This window comes from Onychostoma macrolepis, chromosome 16 (assembly GCF_012432095.1).
Source record: "Onychostoma macrolepis isolate SWU-2019 chromosome 16, ASM1243209v1, whole genome shotgun sequence".
NCBI lineage: Eukaryota > Metazoa > Chordata > Actinopteri > Cypriniformes > Cyprinidae > Onychostoma > Onychostoma macrolepis.
In genome coordinates, this window is record NC_081170.1 from 19,449,597 (window position 1) to 19,470,287 (window position 20,691).

At 36.8% G+C, this 20,691-nt stretch overlaps 2 protein-coding genes across 6 annotated transcripts; one reads left to right on the forward strand and one right to left on the reverse strand.

Annotated features, from left to right (window-relative positions):
* Nucleotides 1-587: 587 nt before the first annotated feature.
* Nucleotides 588-3,819, reverse strand: rabac1 (Rab acceptor 1 (prenylated)). Its single transcript, XM_058746850.1, has 6 exons — nt 3,676-3,819; nt 2,722-2,802; nt 2,256-2,468; nt 1,891-1,988; nt 1,638-1,739; nt 588-1,548 (listed from the first exon to the last, which is right to left on the reverse strand). The coding sequence occupies exons 2-6, from the start codon at nt 2,790-2,792 to the stop codon at nt 1,460-1,462; spliced, it is 573 nt and encodes a 190-aa protein (XP_058602833.1). The 5' UTR covers nt 2,793-2,802; nt 3,676-3,819; the 3' UTR covers nt 588-1,459.
* A 1,708-nt stretch (nt 3,820-5,527) lies between these two features.
* Nucleotides 5,528-20,532, forward strand: dedd1 (death effector domain-containing 1). 5 transcript variants are annotated; one of them, XM_058746678.1, is made up of 7 exons: nt 5,561-5,685; nt 6,099-6,304; nt 6,493-6,975; nt 7,064-7,183; nt 8,012-8,140; nt 17,840-18,230; nt 19,190-20,532. In XM_058746678.1, exons 3-7 carry the CDS (start codon nt 6,510-6,512, stop codon nt 19,194-19,196), a joined length of 1,113 nt encoding a protein of 370 aa, XP_058602661.1. In that variant the 5' UTR covers nt 5,561-5,685; nt 6,099-6,304; nt 6,493-6,509; the 3' UTR covers nt 19,197-20,532. The 5 variants fall into 5 exon arrangements, with proteins under 5 accessions (XP_058602658.1, XP_058602662.1, XP_058602661.1 ...); XM_058746676.1 differs by having other exon boundaries at nt 6,099-6,249; XM_058746677.1 differs by having other exon boundaries at nt 5,593-5,685; nt 6,118-6,249.
* The last annotated feature ends 159 nt before the right edge of the window (nt 20,533-20,691 follow it).

Genomic DNA, 20,691 nt, shown 5'->3' on the forward strand with positions numbered 1-20,691 from the left:
TTTATATAACATAATTTACTGTGTATAAAATAAAGGTTCATTTAAAATTAATGTATTATTTTTCTCATATTCAACAGAACACACAAACAATAACCACTATTTTATCCCCTTCTCTTAACAATGGCAAACAAGACTATCTTTTCAGGCCACAGCAGAGTGACTGTAATATGCTGACCACAGCATTCATCATACATTGATGTCGCTGCAAACTACTGACTTGCAAAACTGGGCTGCCTAACTAACACACACACACACACACACACACACACACCCCCCTAATGTCCCTTGGGAGAATTCTATGGGCTCACTGCAGTGCTCCTCTTTCTCGCTCCCTCCCTCCATCCTTACTGCACTGCTGTAATGGAATATCGATCGGCTGCTCTTGCCGCAGTGTTTAAAAGGAGAGGTAGATCCCACTCAAGGTCATCACTATGGCAACATAGAAATGAGATGGACTGTCACTGGTCTGATGTAATGAAAGCAGGTCACATAACTCAAATTTGTGACAAGACAATGATAAAAAAAAAGATGAAAATAGGCTAGTTATTGTTCTATGAGCAGTCGTTAAATAAACATTAGACTTCAAATATTGTACAGGCTGAGCATTTTATTGCACTTCCCATTCACTGATATAACAGAAGCAAGTTGTAAAATAAAAGACGATAAACAAACATTTCCATAAAATGAGAGAACATATAAAAACTTCCACTGGGAATATTGGCATCAGAAACTGATTACACTGAATAGCAATAATACATTTTTGTCTTTGCTGACACATGCTGTTATTAAATCATACATGCGCTAGCTGTCCTAACAAGACTGATGTAACAACAAATGAGCTAAATATAGCTTAAGACAAATGATTATGTAATGATCGGTACCCTATAAATCAAACAAACTGTCAAGACAGTACATTCTTCTTGTCTGATTTTTTTCCTTGCTATTTTGGATGATCTAGCATAACGTTTTGATCAAAAACAATTCCTTATATTTGTCCTTTAGTGCGAGAGGATCTGAAAACCTTTAGAGGGTGATTTACTCACCCTCATGTCATACCAAACCTGTATAAACCATATTCTGTGACATAAATGATTTATTGATTTTTTCAAAATATTTTCTTGTGTGTTCAACTATGCCTTTAAGGATAGTATAAGTTGAAGAAAACTGGATTTTGTTTTTTGCTTTGGGTCACAGTCCATTTAGTTTGTGCTTTAAGGATGCTGTAGAAATAAATAATGTAACAAATGAACATGATATTCAATAGGTACCAGTAAAGGCAATTGAGGTCTTTCAATGTGCTTGATCTGTTTAGGGCAATGTCAGTTGAACAGTCCGCATTTCTGGCCAATCTGTGAGTAAACTGATATTTTTTTAATTAGTGCAACCAATATGTGGCAATATAAAAGATGAGGCAAGACATTGTAGGTTAACATGAGCCAAAAGGTCAAAGGTGAGAGGTTTAAACGGGTTCCATGAGCAGCTCATCTATGTCAGACGACTCCAGCTCACGAAATGCCGCATGAGACCCGATAACAGCTAGTGTAGCACCTGAATAAAAAAAATAAATAAACAAATTCAGTTTCAGAGAAACCTTTTCTGGAAAAACAAGTACAATGAGATGAGGGTGAAAAACTCACCTAGTACCCAGAACACAGCAGTTCCTGCACCTGCGAGCCAGAACACAGGGAAGGAAACCCCTCCTGCTAAACCTAACTGGTGTCCCTGAGTCAACTCACGACCTGAGAGAAACAGATGAGTGTGTTTGCGCATTAGATCACTTACATCACATCAAATATCCAGCCCTTAAACTTCAATTTAAGCAAACAAATCCAATGACGCAGCTCATACAGCCTCATGCATAACTACTAAAACAACATCTCACTCTCTTACCGAAAACAACCAGCTTCTTTTCCAGCGTTTTCAAGTGAATTATATAGAAGGCACCAGCAAACACTCCCAAAGCAATCAAGAGCATTGGGGAACTGATACTGGAGGAGAAAAGGAGAGAGAAAGTTTTATTTGAACCTCCTATGAATGTTTATTCTGTTAAACGCCTTCCAGATGGTTGCATGAATGTGGACCTTCGGAGAAACTTAAACACACACACACACACACACCCATGTTGTGTACATATGAACAGAGGTTTATGGAAGATTTTTATTTCTATTACAGTGAGCCTTTTATCTCATTTGAAGAAGTTACATATATTTGAATATTACCTGATTCTAGATGATTATTAGCAAGTAGTTCCTTACATGCAGTAGAGGATGAGTCCCAGGAAGATGAAGGTGTAGTTGCTGTGAAAGGTGTTCAGGTTCCTCACCACACGCTGGCACAGCTCTCCAAAATTACGAGGTTTGGAGAACTTACGCTGGTCCACAAAACTGGCCCACGGACGGATGGACTTCCTCCTGCGGTCCACCCAATCCTTAATCACACTACCAGACAGACCTTTGGGCAGCCACAGCCTGATGACCACGACAGACAGGAAAATAGAATTACCAGAGTAATAATAATGTTTATACATTTCAATCATTTTAAAACATGTGCATCATATTAACACAATTAAATGTAATAACACATAACACATCATATATGACATTATTTTTAATTATGTGTAATTCAATATAATGGCAAACAATAGAAACGAAATGAAGTTTCTAACTGTAAATTTATAATGACTTAAAATGAAAAATAAACACTTCTGTGCTCTTCACTCACCTCCCCACTACTCCTGCCCCAGGAAGCTGCTCTGCCTCACTGCTGAAGGGGTCACTTGCTTTCCCATCCATTTCTGCGTGTCTAATAATAACACAAGAATTGAATTAACAGTTTAACTATTAAAACATCTAGTTCATATACCACACAGGTAGACTATACGTATATTGTACTATATGGCACTGCTATGAGATGTAGAGGACACCCTGGGTGTCAAATGAGGAAAGTAGGACCCTTCTCTAATGGGGTGTCCATCACTTTGCTCATTGAAAATATTTTCAGCCTATTTACATTAATGTAGTCATTAAACTCTTACATTATCATAGTGCACAAAGGAGAAGAGGTTAAGAGGTATGGGAACCCTTAAAAATGAAAAACGTTGGTATAAGGTCTCTCGAGAACAGAATGAACAATAACTTTATTAACCCTCGGTTGACCACTGCCTACACTTTTTTTCATTTTTATCGAAACAATGAAAAAACGAATTAAATAAACTTAATAGCTTTCATTATTTTAGCAACTTCGTTTAGAAGACTTTCCATCTACTGTGCAGCAATTTATAAATGTCATAGATTACATTATGCGCGCTTATGGAAAATCGATGTCACTCATATGGGCTGGTACAGAAACTGCATCCACAACGACAAAGAATCCGGAAGAACAAGTTTGTTAAGCTGCTACATTACATCAGATGTGTCCAAAACATATTAAGTTATGAAATAAGACCATCTAACAACGCGCTCTTTTTGACGGGTTGGTATAAAAACACTCCCCAAAGTTTGTTTATCAAATCTGTCACGGAAACTAACGTTATTCGCTCTTTCTTAAATAATGTCAATTCCCCAACAACTATGAAAAGCAGATATAAGCTAACTTTGAGGAGCGACTGTAAATTTAGATATTGCTTAAACGGCGCACTAACAGGAAAATAAACCATAAAACAAAAATCTTACTCACAGTACTTTCTGTAGCTGTGTTCAATGTGTTGATGTGCGGCGGATATGATGTGGTTAGCCAGCAGGAGCTGTGACGATCTTCTTCTGTAGACGAACTAACGACCGCCTCCTAGTGACACGGACCCAACCAGCAGGACAGGCAAACAGATATTAATCAAAATCCCTTGTGTTAATTAACACGATTTTTTTTTTTAATACGATGGATTATATTCTACGATTACGAATTATAATAAATTATTATTTCATCTAAAAGTCATGACGTCAATTTGTAGGCCAGCTAGGAAGGAACATAGATATGTTTATCATGTGTGATTATAAAATTGAGAAATTGCCAGTGAAAGTATCTGCCTTTCATGCTCAAGCTTTGTTGGCTTGGAAACTGGTCTACAAGCACAATTTCTCTCCGCAGCGTTATTTTGTTTGGAACAATCATTGTATTCTGAGCACAAAAGTCTTTTTTTGAAAAGTTGGTTTGATAAGGGTATTGTTTTAGTATCTCATTTGTTTAACACTCAAGGGTATCTTATGACTTATGAGGAGTTTCTTGTACATTTTAATTTTCCTGTGACTCCCAAAGAATTCTCTCTTGTTCTCTCTGCAATTAATTCTAGTATTGTTTCTTTATTCAGAGATGTGATATTGGCTGATATGCCCAAAGTTAATCTAGCTGACACAATATGTGGTAAAATTTGTTTTCCACAGACTAAAAATAACAAATCTATTCGCTCTCTGTTTTTAAAGGAAGTTTCTACCAAGCCTTGCTCTATTGCTTGTTGGGCTAAATTTGTTAGAAACCCTATGTGGGAAAGTGTTTGGTTATTACCTCACAATTCTTTTGTTACAAACATCACTTTCAAAATTATTCATAAATTCTATCCTGTTAAACATTTTCTTAGTAAGTTTAAGAAGGATATTGATGTTAACTGCTCTTTTTGCTCTTTGCACTTGGAAACTGTACCCCACATCTTCTGGCATTGTAGTTATGTTAAGAAGTTATGGTATGATGTCTCTGTGTTTATCACAGAAAAGGTACTCTTTAATTTTAATTTTCATTTTGAAAGTGTAGTTTTTATTTTTTTAATCAAGATAATGCGAATAACGAAGCTTTTGTTATTAATCTATTTATTTTATTAGTTAAGTTTCACATTCATAAGTGTAAATTTTCTAACAGAAAACCCTGTTTCACAGTGTTTTATAAAGAATTGGAAAACTATTTTTGTACTATTCAAAGTAGTACTAATATAAAGGCAATCAAAACTGTCCATTTGTGTTCTGTCTTCAAAATAATTGAGTAATGTAAAGGTCATGCTTGTTTTTGATTGTAATCCTTTCTTCTTCTTCTTTTTTTCTTTTCCCTTTTCTCTTCTTTTCTCCTGTGTTTCCCTGGCTTGACATTGTCTGTTGTATTGTTTTGTATCTGTTGTTTAAAGCATAATAATAAATTAAAAAAAACATAGATATGTATATCTATGCGAAGGAAGGCCCAGCATATAATGGGCCTAAAATTATCATTTATTTTTAAAAAATTGTAAAAGTCAGTTAACGTCTGTGGATAGAAGAGGACGTTTTGTTCTACAACATAAATTACACACTACCATGCCTCATTTTACTAATCACTAAAGTGCATGTTTCATGGACTACAACTACCACAAGGATGCTTGAAAAATTGGACAGCGGTAGTTCTTATAAAGTAACTTGTTATCAGCCTACGGTAAGTAAGTAAGTAAGTAAGTAAGTTAGTAAATAAAATTTATGTGTCTAATTTCCTTTCCCAATATGGTGACATTTTGCGGATATGACATGTGACTGCTTTGTCGACATGGAGCCTCGATCTACAAATAATATGCGAGTGAAGTTCCTCCAAATACACATATAACGATCTGCGATTGCTCGGGGATCCGTCAACAAAACTGGCTAACGCTCGAACTGTGTTTTTCCAGTTGAGTTGTGGGTGGTGTTAGGAAGGGCTAGAAAAAGAGTGTAAACAATCCAGATAAACAGTTTGATACAGGTAAGATGCTCGTTGAACCTCAGGTTATTGACGTAAAATATTAGTGTTTTATTTATACAGCAAAATATAAAAACTTGTTGTTTTAAAAGAACATAATTCCTTGTCCAGGCGCTAATATACAAAAATGTTGATAACAAGTGGACTTGTGCTGTGTGTAGTATGTAATATGGTTCTTGTAGTTTTTTAAACGCCGAGAGGTTTTGGTGCAGTGCGATGTCAGGTTAGCTCATAGAAAAATCTAGATTAGTAACGTTACTAGAGGCGGAAGTCCGCTGCAGGAATGTCAGCTAACGCCGCAAACATCAACATTTGAACGTAGTCGCAAACTTCAACCATATCGTTCGTTCATATAATTGAACGGTGTTTTACAATTAAACACAAATGCATGTCATTGATTATTTTTCTTTTATCAGTTTGGCTGTGTTTCCTCAGCTCAAACGTGACGTTATATAAAGAGTCCACGTGACCGTGCGCGAGAGGAACGTTAGACGGAACAGCTGACGGAGGGTCACCACAGAAACGCTTTTCGGATCAAAATAACTGCGCTGTTTCCACTACGACCGTGTAAATATCTTTCTATGTTGTTTTTGTACCACTTGGAGACACAAAAACTGGATTTGTATGTTTTATTGAAATATATTTTAACCCACAGTCGATCCTGATAGTTAGCTCGTAGGCTAGCGTACAGAGAATGTACCGTGTACTTAGTATTTTTGACAGCCAAGTTTGTCCGTTTTATTCAGTACGTTATATGTAATGTAATATAATAACTCGCATTTGATATTTGTGTGTGTTCTTCTTTACCAGACGCATTTGGAGGGACCATGGCTTCAGCAAAGTGCTCGAGATATTCCTTGTACTGGGAGGAGACTGAGTGCCTGAGCTACTATGAGATGCTGTCCCTCCATGAGATCTTTGAAATCGTGGGCTCCCAACTCACAGAGACTGATGTTGAGGTTTTGTCCTTTCTCCTCGATGAAGCTTATCCTGGAAAACATCCCCTCGATCCAGAGAGATGGACTGATGAGTTGCCTTCAGGGCCTGATGGGTCTATGCAGGGTAGTTCTCTATGTCCTCGGCTTCTGAAAACATGGCGAAGAATACAGCCGCAGAATGATCCGTGCCCAATTGCCGGTCACCACAGACCCAAGAGTGGCGTTGAACTGCTGTTGGAGTTGGAGAGGCGAGGATACTTGAGCGAAGCAAACCTCAAACCTTTATTGCAGTTGCTGCGAATTCTGACACGACATGATGTCCTGCCTTTTGTCTCACAAAAGAAAAGAAGAACAGGTGAGCATCAGGTGTAAAACAACAGTGAACAGTAATCAAAATCAGTAATGTTTATGGTCACATACTGATGTGTCACCTGTGCTGTTAGTGTCTCCAGAGCGAGAGAAGGCAGAATACCCAGAGGTGGATACCAGAGGAGAGACACAATTTAGCTCAAACACAGATATACTATCCTTGGAAAACACACAAGACCACCAGTGGAGAGCAGGTGAGAAAAGATTGCCGCTATAAGCTTAGCACATCAGTTTATTACATTTTTGTCTGCTTTTTCAAAAATGTTTTCTCTATATTTTTTCAGCCTTTATGGAAATATAATATTACATAATGTCATTACATTATTTTTCAATGTATAAACTGTTTTCTGTGAATGTACAGAACTTTTGATTCATTGGCTGGTATGAGTAAATAGTATTACTATTGCTACACAGTGTTTATTTTTATGCTAAAAAATTAGAATAATATGATAACAAATACTAGTATCAGACATAATAAAGGACTGTTTTTAACATCTAAAATAACTAGAGGTGGATGACACCAGACGCCTTGGAAGTTACAGATGGCTGCACCCAGTTTAACATTACAGTGTATAATATAATATAATATAATAAGTTTAAAATAATTAAGGCATATTTTCCACACTCTCTTTCACAAAAAAAAAAAACATTTAAAGGATATTTAATAATTTTAGTTTATATGCTTCAATGTAATAATGCATAGTAGCACTGTATATTTTCAATAAATCGTATATATATGAAAAATATCATGTGGAGACTTTTATTTTAGTGACGACACAAACAGTTATAAATTGAATTTAAGTTGCCGTTTTTATTGCTTGCGTTGTAGTCTTGATGAAACTAGTAGCAAGGGTAACCAAATGGCCCAGTTTGTGGGACATTATACATAGAACGCATGAAAATAATTCACCGTGTTGCTTAACTTCATATACTTTTGGTAAAGTCATAATGAGGTAATGGTGAATATTCAAAAACATTGCCAAATATAGCTCAGCCCTATTAATGTATGTTTGCTTTGATAGGGACTGGCTCTTCTGTGATATCAACCACCCCTGTCCGACGGAAGCGAGGTAGAGGTCACCACTGGAGCAGAAAATCTAGGGGCAAGCCTGAAATCCAGCCTCAGCCAACACCCAACAAAGTGACCTGCGGTAAGATCACTTTTTATCCTCTCTTTTATCCTCTCTTAGTCTCTCCTACTAGCATTTTTTTAAACATATGAATCTCTTTGCCTTTCCATTTCTCTCTCCTTTTGTTTGATTTTATCTATAAAATGCTCCACAGCTGAGTGTACCTTAGCGCTCCATTTCTTGACAGTTTATAAATAACCAGTCACCCATTCATTAGTGCCTGAACCTCTAATGCTGTCAGAATGAAAGTGAAACTGTCACAAAAGAGGTCCATGTTAAACGTATGTCATCATTCATCCCTTTGTGAATTCCCTGCACTCTGCACTATTATCACTTTGAGTTTCATTCTGACTGGACTCAAAGGCTGCTCACACCAAAGCCTCTTTATGCTTTTGCTAGATGGGAGCTGTCCTGCCATCAGGGCATTGCTAAAATCTCTTCAGAACAGAGCACATGAGACACACTGAGTGGCAATAATGGCACAGTAGGTAAGGAAATAACAAGATAAAATCTGCTTTCTCAAATTTTGCCAAAACTGTTTGTCAAGAAAGAAGTGATTTATGTGAGATTTATTTTCTGGAAGGACTGTTTTTTGTGTTTTTCTGGGACATTCAGACCTCAAAATACCGAAAGCCATGATTTATCTTGTGCTCCAATTTGCGGTATAGCATTAAAACCGACCATGTTTTCCTGCATAATACTCTTGTGGGAGCTGAATGTCTCATAATAATGTTTAATACATGCAGTGCCGGCCCGTAAGATTGTGGAGCCCTAGGCAAGATAATGAAAACAGGCCCCACTATTGTAAAAATTGTCATAGCAATTTAAACATATGACAAGTCTTTCTGTGATCGTGGGCATCATTGCATTTATAAAACAAATACTAATATTACCACAATAAATATTATGTATACAGTATAGCAGTCAGAACATCCTTTTTTTTCCGGCTCCATAAAGATACCGTTTGTATTCCGTTTCTACTACAATTTCACTTTAATCTCTCTATCATTCTTTTATTTCAATTCCAAAATCTGAACTGTAACTAGAAAAGTTTTCAGATAAACTTTTTCTTTATTTGCCAGAAATGATAAAGAACACTAAGTTTGCTGTGCCTGTTTGTAGATCTGCAAAATTTGACCAAATAAAATGGTTGTTTTTATATATCAATATGACTACTAATAATTCTGATTATAGTTATATCTAAATAAAACAATAAACAAAGTAATAATTATTGATGATTATTAATATATTTTACAGAATACTGTAGCATGACCTATTGACATGCAGGAGGCCTGTAACTATAATTGCTTAGAATGGTCTAAGGATTTACTATAAATGATTAGATTTAAAAATCATTAACTGCAATTTCTTAATTTTTGTCAGGAAATTTTAAGCATCCACTGAGAGAGAGAGAAACTCCTCTACACTGGAGAAAAACTTAGAAGTATTATTTTCCCTATTTTTACCCAAATTAAGGTGTCCTGAGTAGCTGTAGCAGTTTCATTCATACTGGTAGTATTATATGGTCGTGCAGTAAAACCATAAAAACATTTTTTTGAAAGAAATCATAAAATGAAATGCTCACAAAAATCTGGTTGGAGGAAATCCCTAATATGGATAAAGGCGTATGCTCTCGCTGCAGTAGCTGAATAAAATGCAGATAGGACGTTTTAACTGATGAAGAATGAAGACAATAAACATACAATTGTGACTAAATGGTGTATCTCTGTTCTTCAAGCCATCTCGGGTATTTTTTTTATATGCATAATGTATATTTATAATGCAATGTTAATCGACATAGTATTCTATACAGTGATAAAGGCTATAAAATGATTGTCTCATTCTGTGATATGAAACCACGTCACAGATCACAAAAGGAAGTTGTAGTTTTATAACACTCGACTTTTGTTATGAAATGAATTTGGAGCAAAAACGCCATTAAATGTTTTTAAATGCACTGTACAGCCCTGGTGCGTCATCTCATCTGTATGTGCGTCCAACTTAAAGGGGTGCTGCAGATCGATCGGTGTTTGACATCAAAGGACTGCAATAGGATAGGAAAACATGCAGAGCTGTCCATTAGTATATAGCTCTCGCTGTACTTCGATGTCAAACACCGATCTGTCTGTCTTCAAGTCGAACACACCTTGAAATTTAATTGACAACCTCGCGGCCGTGGGGCCCTACCCTTAAGTCGGGGCCCCAGGCGACAGCCTGTTGGACGGGCCGGCACTGAATACATGTCAAGTAATTTATTAGATTTTATCACTATAATAGGTTTTTTTTTTTTCTTGTAACAGTGCAGACACATCTATTGTAATCATTTAAGCTGCATGGTCTTGCTTACTGTTTCAACTCTTTTCATCTTTGGGTTCACAGTGTATCTTTTTGTGTGCCTAAAAATATGATATACATTTATAAATAGACAGATACGTCTGATTTTCACCATTCAAATGTGTTTTTATAATGTGTGGATTCTTTCAAAATATCTGTCTGTTGCATGAGCCACACATTAAACCTCACTTTTAAAAACATGAATGAAAATCAAGGAACTCTATGTGCCAAGATGGATGAAATTCAGAAGATAATTTATTATTTTAACAGGATAAACATATTAAAACATGGAAGAGTTGCTGTTAAACTCAGTATATACACTCAGGTAACTGCATCCAGCCTTATTCACGTGTCCACACAGGATGGGAGGGTGCCATTTTGTTTTTCAAACGTGTGTGAGTCAGACTCTTGACATGCTCTTTGTTCACCTCAGATGCTCGGCACTAGTCAGTTTTACTCTACTGTTACAAATGCTTATTGACCTGCCTGTACAAATACTGCATGGCTTTGGTTCCTCATTATGTGCACTGCAGGGGCTCTTAAACTCTCAATTGAAGCTGCTTGTTTCTTTGCATAGTCATGTCACCTGCTGAAAGCATTTTAGCTTTTATTAAAGGCAGGAAATAGGGCTGTGACGGTCGCCATGACAACCGTGTTGATCGTTGATTGGTTGATTGCCACCAGCGGTAATGCGTGTGACGTCACACACTCTATAACAAGCATAAAATACAAAGTTTTGTATACAAGTGCAATAATAGTAACAGTTGCAATAGAATTCGGTATTTATAGCATATACCATTTTGCTGTAAATTGTTTTATTTAGACTGTTAATTCATAAATAAGCTCAAACGCCATGGCATTTCCTTGACACCGTGTCTACACCGGACGCGAGAGGCGTTGAGCAGCACGAAAAACTACAATAGTCAATAGAACACAATACATTATAATCAGTGATCAGGTCTACACTGGATGCGCACGACAAATCCCCAACAGTAAACTGATGCCTCGTTTTATTTATGACGTGCTGACACAAAGTTCAAATGATTTTAGCGGTCGCTTTGTCGCGTCCAGTGTAGACAGACTTTAGCTGTTGCGGTGCGGCGCGTAAAATGTTAAATAGGTGAGCACTTCTTATCTCAAGAGCCGTTTCCAGTTGCTATTTGTGAAAGGAGGCCAGCGGAGACCCGCTTGCTTGGTGGTGGAATAATGAGGCAAGATACCTGGCCACGGTTGCTTAAAATGCATTTGCGCAAAAAGCACACCGTCTGAACGCGTGTTCAGTGCGGCTGGAAACATCGTAACACCAATGAGGTCCTCCCTTAAACCGGACAGTATCAACATGTTTGTTTTTCTGTCTAAGAATTTTAAATCTAACATTATTTAAAAGCCAAGGTAGGCTTAAGCGTTAGTGTTTGTTTTAATTGTTATCAGGCCAATGCAGATTTTTGTTATTGAAGTTGTTACAAATTATTTGGGCTACTTTCTTGTTTAAGTGTATTATTTATTTGCTAGCCTAGTGTTTTGAACGCTGCGTGTTGCCGTGTTCACTGACGGAAGTGCAAAAATAAACACTTACGTTTGTTGACGTACGCCCGCATTTATTTATTTTTTTTTGTTTCAATTTCACACACACACATACATATACATATACATATATATATAAACACAACACCGCTTCACTGCCGGTAGTTGGTCCATTACCACCGCGGTGGTAAAAATCTGCCACCGTCACAGCCCTAGCAGGACATTTTTTTTTTTTTAGTCTTTTATGTACTTAAAGAGTTACTCCACCCCAAAATGAAAATTTTGTCATTAATCATTTACCCCCACGTCGTTCCAAACCCGTAAAAGCTTTGTTTGTCTTCAGAACACAATTTAAGATATTTTGGATGAAAACTTTATATTTCATATTTTGGATGAGGCATCATTTTGAATCATGAAAGACATCGTCAAAATAGTCCATCTGCCATTAGTGGTTCAATCTGAATGTTATGAAGCGACGAGAATACTTTTTGTATGCAAAGAAAATAAAAATTACGACTTTATACAACCATTCGTCGCATCCGCATTACTGTAGCGCCATTTTGGAGAATATCCGCTGGACGCAAACTGCGTACGCTGTTCTGTGTCGGTCGCACCACATGGATATGTTTTCTACGTTTATTTACGCTTTGATTTGGATGTAAACAGCGTATCCATGTGGTGACACGGAGGAGACAAATTGTTGAATAAAGTCGTAATTTATTTTCTTTGCATACAAAAAGTATTCTTGTCGCTTCATAACATTCAGATTGAACCACTGATGGCAGATGGACTATTTTGACGATGCTTTTCATACTTTTCTGGGCCTTGACACTGTTATTTACTTGGCAGTCAATGGGACAGTCACAAGCCTCCCGGTTTTCATCCAAAATATCTTAAATTGTGTTCAAAAGATGAAAAGCTTTTATGGGTTTGGAACAACATGGGGGGTAAATGATTAATGACAAAATTTTCATTTTGGGGTGGAGTAACCCTTTAATACAATGTGCCAGTAACAGCTGCAGCCCAATTGAGTTTAATGGTTAATATATTCCTTCTCATCAGAGACATTATAAAGCTAAGATTTGGATACAGATCGTGTACCTCTTTGTAGTTGTGACCATTTATGTTTGAGTTGTGCTTTAGTCTTGCTTCAATTCCCCTGCTTCCTTGGTTTGATTTTTACAAAGAAAATTTCTCACACATTCTTTGTTCTTATCTCTTGTCACATTTTTCATCAACTTCTCTATCCCTGTTTCTGTTCCTTTTCATTTTCCTTAGGATAAGCAGTTTTCAGTGTGATTAACTCCTGTGGTGTGTCTGAATGAAGTTTCTGTGAAGAGATTATTGAATATTGGGCCACTGAGACTGAGCTGCATCAGCCTGTATTTCCTGGTGTCTCATGTCCAGTAAAACACTGATTATTGTCACTCCACTTCTCATTTAAAGCATCGATCCTCTCTCTTCTGTAACTGAGCTTTGATGCAGCCAAAGCTAATCTACTATCTGCACTGACCTTTTGTTTAGTGAGATGAGAATCCTTTGTGCCCTAACGTACTTCACCTGTCCATTAAACATTAGGTTACACTGCACTGTGAGCTGCTTTTTTTTTAATCTATAAAGTGTTCATAAATCAAGCTTCAGTCTTATATGGTCAATTTGAATGCATTCTATTCACTATGAGATCCTCCCTGTTATTCAGATTCTGCCATACAACTTCCAACATTACAGTCCTTCTGTGCCATGATTGACCTATGAACTTTCACCTTTGTTTTACACCTGAACTAGCTAAACATACTGTTTGCTGTGTTGACTCCGCATTTGATCTTGGCAGGTTGACTCAAGATTGAGTAGAAAAAGCAGGAGAATGGATAGAGTGAAAGAGACAGAGCTCACAACAAAAACAAGTGTGTGCTGTCCGCTCTGTCCGATCACACACAGTCAAGACTTGTGTGTGCTTTAACTCACGCGCCTGGTCCATGTCCTAAGGTAAAGAACCCCCTTCCTAACTCGCATAGGACGAGGGGCGAATCTAATACTCTTGTGTTCAAATGTCAGTTTTCAGTTGTTCCTGTCCACTTCCCCAATGACATGTGCTAAACTATAAACTTAATTTGGGAACAAATAGGAACAAAATCCTCTCTGGAGGGGTTGTTGGCCTCAGTGTTTCACAGAACTGACTCATGAAAAATTCCTTGGAAATTTCTGGGAGTCCATTGGGTGTGTCCTCTTAATTTGCCTGTAATGCAACATTACATTACACAAATCTAATTCAGCGCTATCTATGTTCAAAAACAAACCATTCTACAGTCGTTGACCAAACTCAGCCCCAAAGCTCAGTTTTGCAATGATTTGTCCTTGGAAAAACATCCTCTGTGAACCTTTGCTGGAGCAGTTCTGAGGAAAATGACCCAACAGTTCTTGTTTAGACCCATCCCAGTGTTTTATATTTGTGTTAGGCTTTAAGGATTGGAAATTTTAATTGAAATTTAACAGATACCTTCATTTATTCAATCAAATTCTGCTAATGTTTTGATTTTTGTAGAATTGAAGTAGACACTGGTTGTAAAGTTAGTAAAATAGTAGTCTGATAAGCTCATTCTCGACCAAAGAGGTTTAAACCTGTAGTCTCCATAGGAATGAACTAGAAAATGTTGCTTTTACACACAGACAAAAGATTGTGCATATGAATTTTGCCTGCTTGACCAAAAAATAAGATATGGCAAAACTGTTGCAACAACATTCATCCAAAACTGCTTGTTTCTCTCTCTCTCTCTTCCTCTCCTTTCTCTATGTCCACAGTTGAAAAACATACTGACTCAAGTGTCAGGAACAAAAACAAGTTGGCCATCCTCACATACTAAGAGAGGGAGAGAATGAAAGAAAAAAAAAAAAAAGAAAAAAAAAACAATCAAAAGAAAAGCTTGACCCTGATCTATGTGTGCAGTCGGTCAGCCTTATGCCCTCATTTCTCTCCCTCCATCTTGGTTTGTTGTTCAGCAGGAAAGAGGGATCGAAATAAGTGTGGAAGCTCTTCGCATGGAGCAACACCCCATAAAATGACGCACAACATTTTTATTTGATTTTTAGAAAAATAGTTACTGTTTGTTTGTAAGAAGAAATTTATAACATCTTCAACAACATATAATATCTGATTATTTGTGAATACATGTTATTTTTCTGAAATGCTCTGGGATGCACAAAATGCACAAAAAACGTAATGCTTACAAGGGGGGCATTAAATACATTGACAGAAAAACCTACACTGTGCCGCTTATTATAGGTACCTTCTGTGTACTGAAACTAGAAGCTGAGAAAAACCAATGTCCTGTATTAGTTTATGTGAGGCGCTCTGATAATGTGTGTTTAATGGAACTAAAAGTGCTCTGTAAATGTGTGCTGTGTTTAAAAGAACGTTAAAGAACACTTGTGTTTCGAGTCTGCTTTCAAACCTGCATTACAAATTATATTTGGGAGACCACCATTATAGCTACAATATCAGTCTAAATTTAAAGCCTTGTTTTGGCTGTTTTCCTCTTCAAGGGTTACATTTATTCTTCATCAGAAATGGATAAACTCTGAACAGTGTATTTTAGTAAAGACCATTGTGCGAATGATTTGTTTTTAAATTATATTAATCAAACTTTCAGAACATTACACGATTCAAGATTCAAAAGTCCTTATTGGCATGGTAAAGGAAAGCATTACATTGCCAAAGCATTTGCAGCAATGTATATACATGCATACAGTTACACTGTCCATCACATCAATCCTGGTCTGCATGTCTCGCTTGCATTTGAAAAATCTTGTAATTACAGTACCGTTCAAAAATTTGGGGTTAAAAATGGTTTGAAACTTTTTCTATTTCAATAGATTTTAAAATGTAATTTATTCCTGGGTTATGCTTTATTTTAAGGTGTCCTTGTTACAGTGTAATTATACATTTAAATACTAAGTAATATTAATTAACTACATGTACTTACTGTGTGGTTAGGGTTAGGAAGAGGGTTTGGCTTAGGGTTGCTTGCATAATTTGTTGTTATAATAGTAAATACATGTAACGTGTAACAAGGACACCTTAAAATAAAGTGTCACCTGTTCCTGTGATGGCAAAGCTAATTTTCAGCAGCCATGGTTCCAGTCTTCAGTGTTAAGTGGATGCTTTTTCTAATATGCTGATTTGGTTCTCAAGAAACCCTTCTATTTATTCATGTTGAAAACAATTGTGCTGCTTAATATTTGTAACAATGTGAAAGTCTGTATTTCTCACTTTTGATCAGTTTAATGAGTCGGTGCTAAATAAGTTAAGTATTATTTTCTTATTTACTTACCCCAAATCTTTGAACAATAGTGTACCTGTAATCAGGGCCGTCCTTTGGGCGGTGCAACTGGTGCGGTCGCCCCGGGCCCCGTGGCGAACGGACCGAGGGGGGCCCCGCGTCAGCCAGGAACGGCCCTGCCTGTAATTATATTTAACTCTGTCATTATATACTAGCTAAGTCCTATACTGTATACCTGATTATAGAATGAAGGGAAAGTGTCCAGTCGGGTATTGATCTCCAGTCACTTTATGAATAAAATTGGGACAAAATTATAATTCCTGAAGTGCTGCTGTTCACAAGCAATCCATAAATACAGTATATATTCAACATTTAAACAATGTTTTATTTTCACTAATGAATAAGTGTCACTCAATCGCTTACTCTCTACGTTAATGGTTAGTTTTTCATGTTCACTGTTGCTTTGTAAACGTCCCAACATGCAAAAAGGTGGAGTTTGCATTGGAGCTTTGGTTGTAGAAAGGTTGGATTTGTGTTGCAGCAATGTTCTGAAGATTGATGGATCCACTTCCTCCTCTGACCTCTGAGCTAATGACATGAAAGGAAATGACATCACTGCGAAGCTCTGGTTCAGTATGTATACTCCAATCGTATTTTGCCGTCTCTGTTCCCTGTGCTGTTGCATGACATCAGTTCTACCTCCACTGTTTGGTAAAGCCAACCTGCATAAATTCGGATCTACATATCAAACTGTAAATATCACCAGATCTGTTGCCTGAAACTCAAATGCGAGCCCATCTCTGGATTTTGCTCGAGGTGCTTTCAATCCACCTGAACTTTCCGAACGGCCTCAGATCATGTGCTTTAAAACTCCCTCGTCTTTGTGATACAAGTGCAATGTTCAGTAAACACGTTGGACTTTACCAATGTGTTTCCAAGTCCTGTGTGCCTGCAAATAATTTGAAAGCCACCTCATGATGAATTTGTCCAATCTCAAGTGCAAATCCTAAATCAGCCTACTGGTTTCACTTGTAGCCTCACTGACTACAAGTGAAAAATCAGGGTCAATCGACTACAAAAATCTCGATCTCCAACAATTTTGAGGATGTTGACCTCAGTTATCCAGTAGATCTCAGAGCTGATGCCGTACCAGAAAGAGTTTGACTTTTGTGCCTTCTGGTTTAATACGCTTTGTCCGTAAATAATCAGTCAAAATTCAAACAGGGCAGGAACTTTTTTTTTTTTTAAGCAAATGTATATGAATCAGTGCTAATCTTAGTTATTTTTCAACTAATTTTTGGATATAAACAAATAAACTGAATGTCAAGTCTCATTATCACTGTACTTTTTGCCCTCCTTTTGACCCCCCCACTGATCTGTGTCATTTCTCGTGTTCTTCCCCTTTCCTCCTGCTACTGTTTTTCTTGTTTCTCTCCATCCTTGCTGCAAAAAAAACCTTCACACACTGAATTTTCACAAATCCATCTTCATCCCCTCATGATTTTCTTTGCCCCTTGCATGCTACCCTTCATCCTTCATCCCACCCTCCTCTCTTTTTCTGTCTCCAACACTCTTCCGCTCGCAGATGTCCGGCTGCGTGTGCGTGCGGAGTATTCGGAGCACGAGTCGGCCCTTCGTGGAGGAGTTTCTTCAGACAAGCAGCAGCCGTTGGAGAGGCAATTTGAACTGTTCAGCCGAGCGAGCATGCTGCTCCGTACCCGGGATCTGGGCTCTATTGTTTGTGATATCAAGTTCTCGGAACTTTCCAACCTCGATGCCTTCTGGGCAGACTATCTGAGCGGGGCGCTGCTCGAGGCACTGAAAGGAGTCTTCATCACAGACTCTTTGAAAAGGGCAGCGGGGCAGGAGGGAGTCCGGCTGCTTGTCAGTGTGGATCAGGATGACTACGAGGAGGGCAGGAAGCTGTTGCTCAGAAGCCAGACGCATAATGAGACAAACTGGGGAACACAAAGTGTGTAAGTACTTTTTTTATGCATTTGAATTTGTGTTTTTTTTTTTTTGTGGTCTGATACATTAGGGTTGAATGTAGAATTTTTATATATACTCCTGCTCTTGCCTCTATATTAGCATGTAACCACCAGGGGGCATTAGAAAACAATTTTGTCTTGTCCCCTTTCATACAATGTGAGAGTGGTATTTATTTTAACATTATTTATATACTGTTATAGTCTTTAATAATATTTAGAATTTTCTTCTATTATTATTTAATTTTTTTAGTATGTTTAGGTTAGTTTTTTTTATGTACTTATAATGATATTTTACTTTTTGTTTAATATTTCTATTTCTTGCTTTTGTTTTTTATTTTTCATTATATTTATTTATTTGTAATTTCTACTTCAGTTTAAACTCTTTTTCAGTTGCCAAGGTTATATTTTTGCTATTTATTTATTCATTTATTTATTTTATTTTAGCTTTTTGTGAATTAATCAAAACAACACTGGCGAGAACCTTAACAAAGAAAGCATTTTTCCAAAGTTAAATAATAATTTTTTTATGCTGTCATTGTACTAAAGCCAAAACATATATTTAAAAAATATTATCTAGAAAATCTTTGCTTGGTGTTAACTTTTTATAATTTTTTAAATTAATTTTATTATTTATTTGAATAGCCCTTTTCACAATAAATATCATTCAAAATCAGTTTTAACGAGAACAGGAAGATACATTAATTATTATCAATATTATATAATATTATAATAACTTTCTGTAAATGTTAAAATATCTTTATTATCTTTAGTTAATGGTAGTTACATTAGCTTACATTAGCCTAAATAAAATTCCCTGAACCCCTCAGCAGCCCCTTGTGGCCCCCCCAGGGATCTCAGACTCCAGTTTAAATCCCACAAAGTCTTGATGTTAACGTATATTTTGTTCCCATATGTATTAAGTAATGTATTCCATGTTTCCTTCACAGGCCCTGAGAAATGTCAGTTTCACTTGGGACCTTCAACTATGATGAATGAAGAAGATGTTTTGCCTTTTTATTTCATTGCCCATTGAGTGTTGGTGACCCTGGGAAGGAGAGCCTGTTGGAAGAGTCTAGATTAAGCTGCGCAGCCGTTTTGTTGGACACTGACTGTTTCTAAAGGAAAAATGATTCTTGAGTGTTCAGAAGTTAGGTTCAAATATAGGGCTGTCTCTCTCTCTACTGCAGGTCAGTTTAAACATGGACAAATGCACACCCATAGAAAACAAAAGATAGAGGTTCTGCATCTGTACCACTTGGTCTGCCACAGGTGGTATGTAGGATAAAAGTTTTTTCCAGATGTGATGACATACAATGAACCATTGAATTCAAGTTATGCATTTAACTTTGTTTGGGAAATTTAAAATAACCTCTTTGATAAAAAATAGGAATGATGGGAATACACAACAAATATGTAACCCAAAAGGATATACAAATCCAAAAATAATTAATAAACATTCAAATGTATAGTTAACAAAAAGATAAGTTATGCCAGTATTTTTATTTTTATTATATCTCCTGTTTGAAAAGGTTTTGAAAGATTGAATGGTAACTTAATTCTTAAGAGTTCGGGCTGGCAACAATGCTTCAGATGACCAAATGTACACTTCCACCATTGGACCGTTTAATATGTTGTGTAATTGAACTGCTCCAGAGTGCTCTGTTGTACTGCTTATAAAAGTCAGCTTGGATAACTTTGAAAATCCTTCATACACTACCTGACTGTAACAAATCTATCAAAGTTGCCAAATTTGAAGCTGTATTGAGGATGGGGAAATGCTACAAGATGGAACAGAGATTACTTTCTACAGTGTGCACCACTGGGAGATTACATGTGTCCCAACATCTCTTATTTGTCTCACAAACACGGTCATGGATTATCAAGGCCTTTGGATGCCTTTGTAAATTGGTGATCGAAAAATGATAGTTAATTATAATTAGATGTCCACTGATTTGACACCAGCCTTGACACACAACTGGATTAACCTCTAGTCATGTTTCTGGACTAGTGTGTTCTTATAAAGAAAGAATATGTTGACCCTTTTGTTACATTTGTATTCTTATGACAAAAATGCAAAGAAGATAAAAGTTCAGTAGTATTTAGTGGTAATTCAGTTTGGAACAGTCCTGTCATGTCACTGATGTAAGTGAATTGGGAGTGGAACATTGATTGCTTTTGTTTTCATGTTTTTGTTTAAAATGATATTACTTGATATTGTTTTGAAATATGTACATTTATGTAACTATATAATTCTTAATAAAGTCCTGTCAGAACATAATTGTCTTTCTGATACTGTGTGCTCAAAGATGTTTAATTTCAGTTTTTGAATTTCTTCAGGAAATGTTGTGGCCAAATACCTTTGGTGGATCCCTGCAAGTATTGCTGTTTTTTCCAGTTAATTCGTGATAGTTTAAATGACATTATATACCTGCACCCATAATCACTAAAA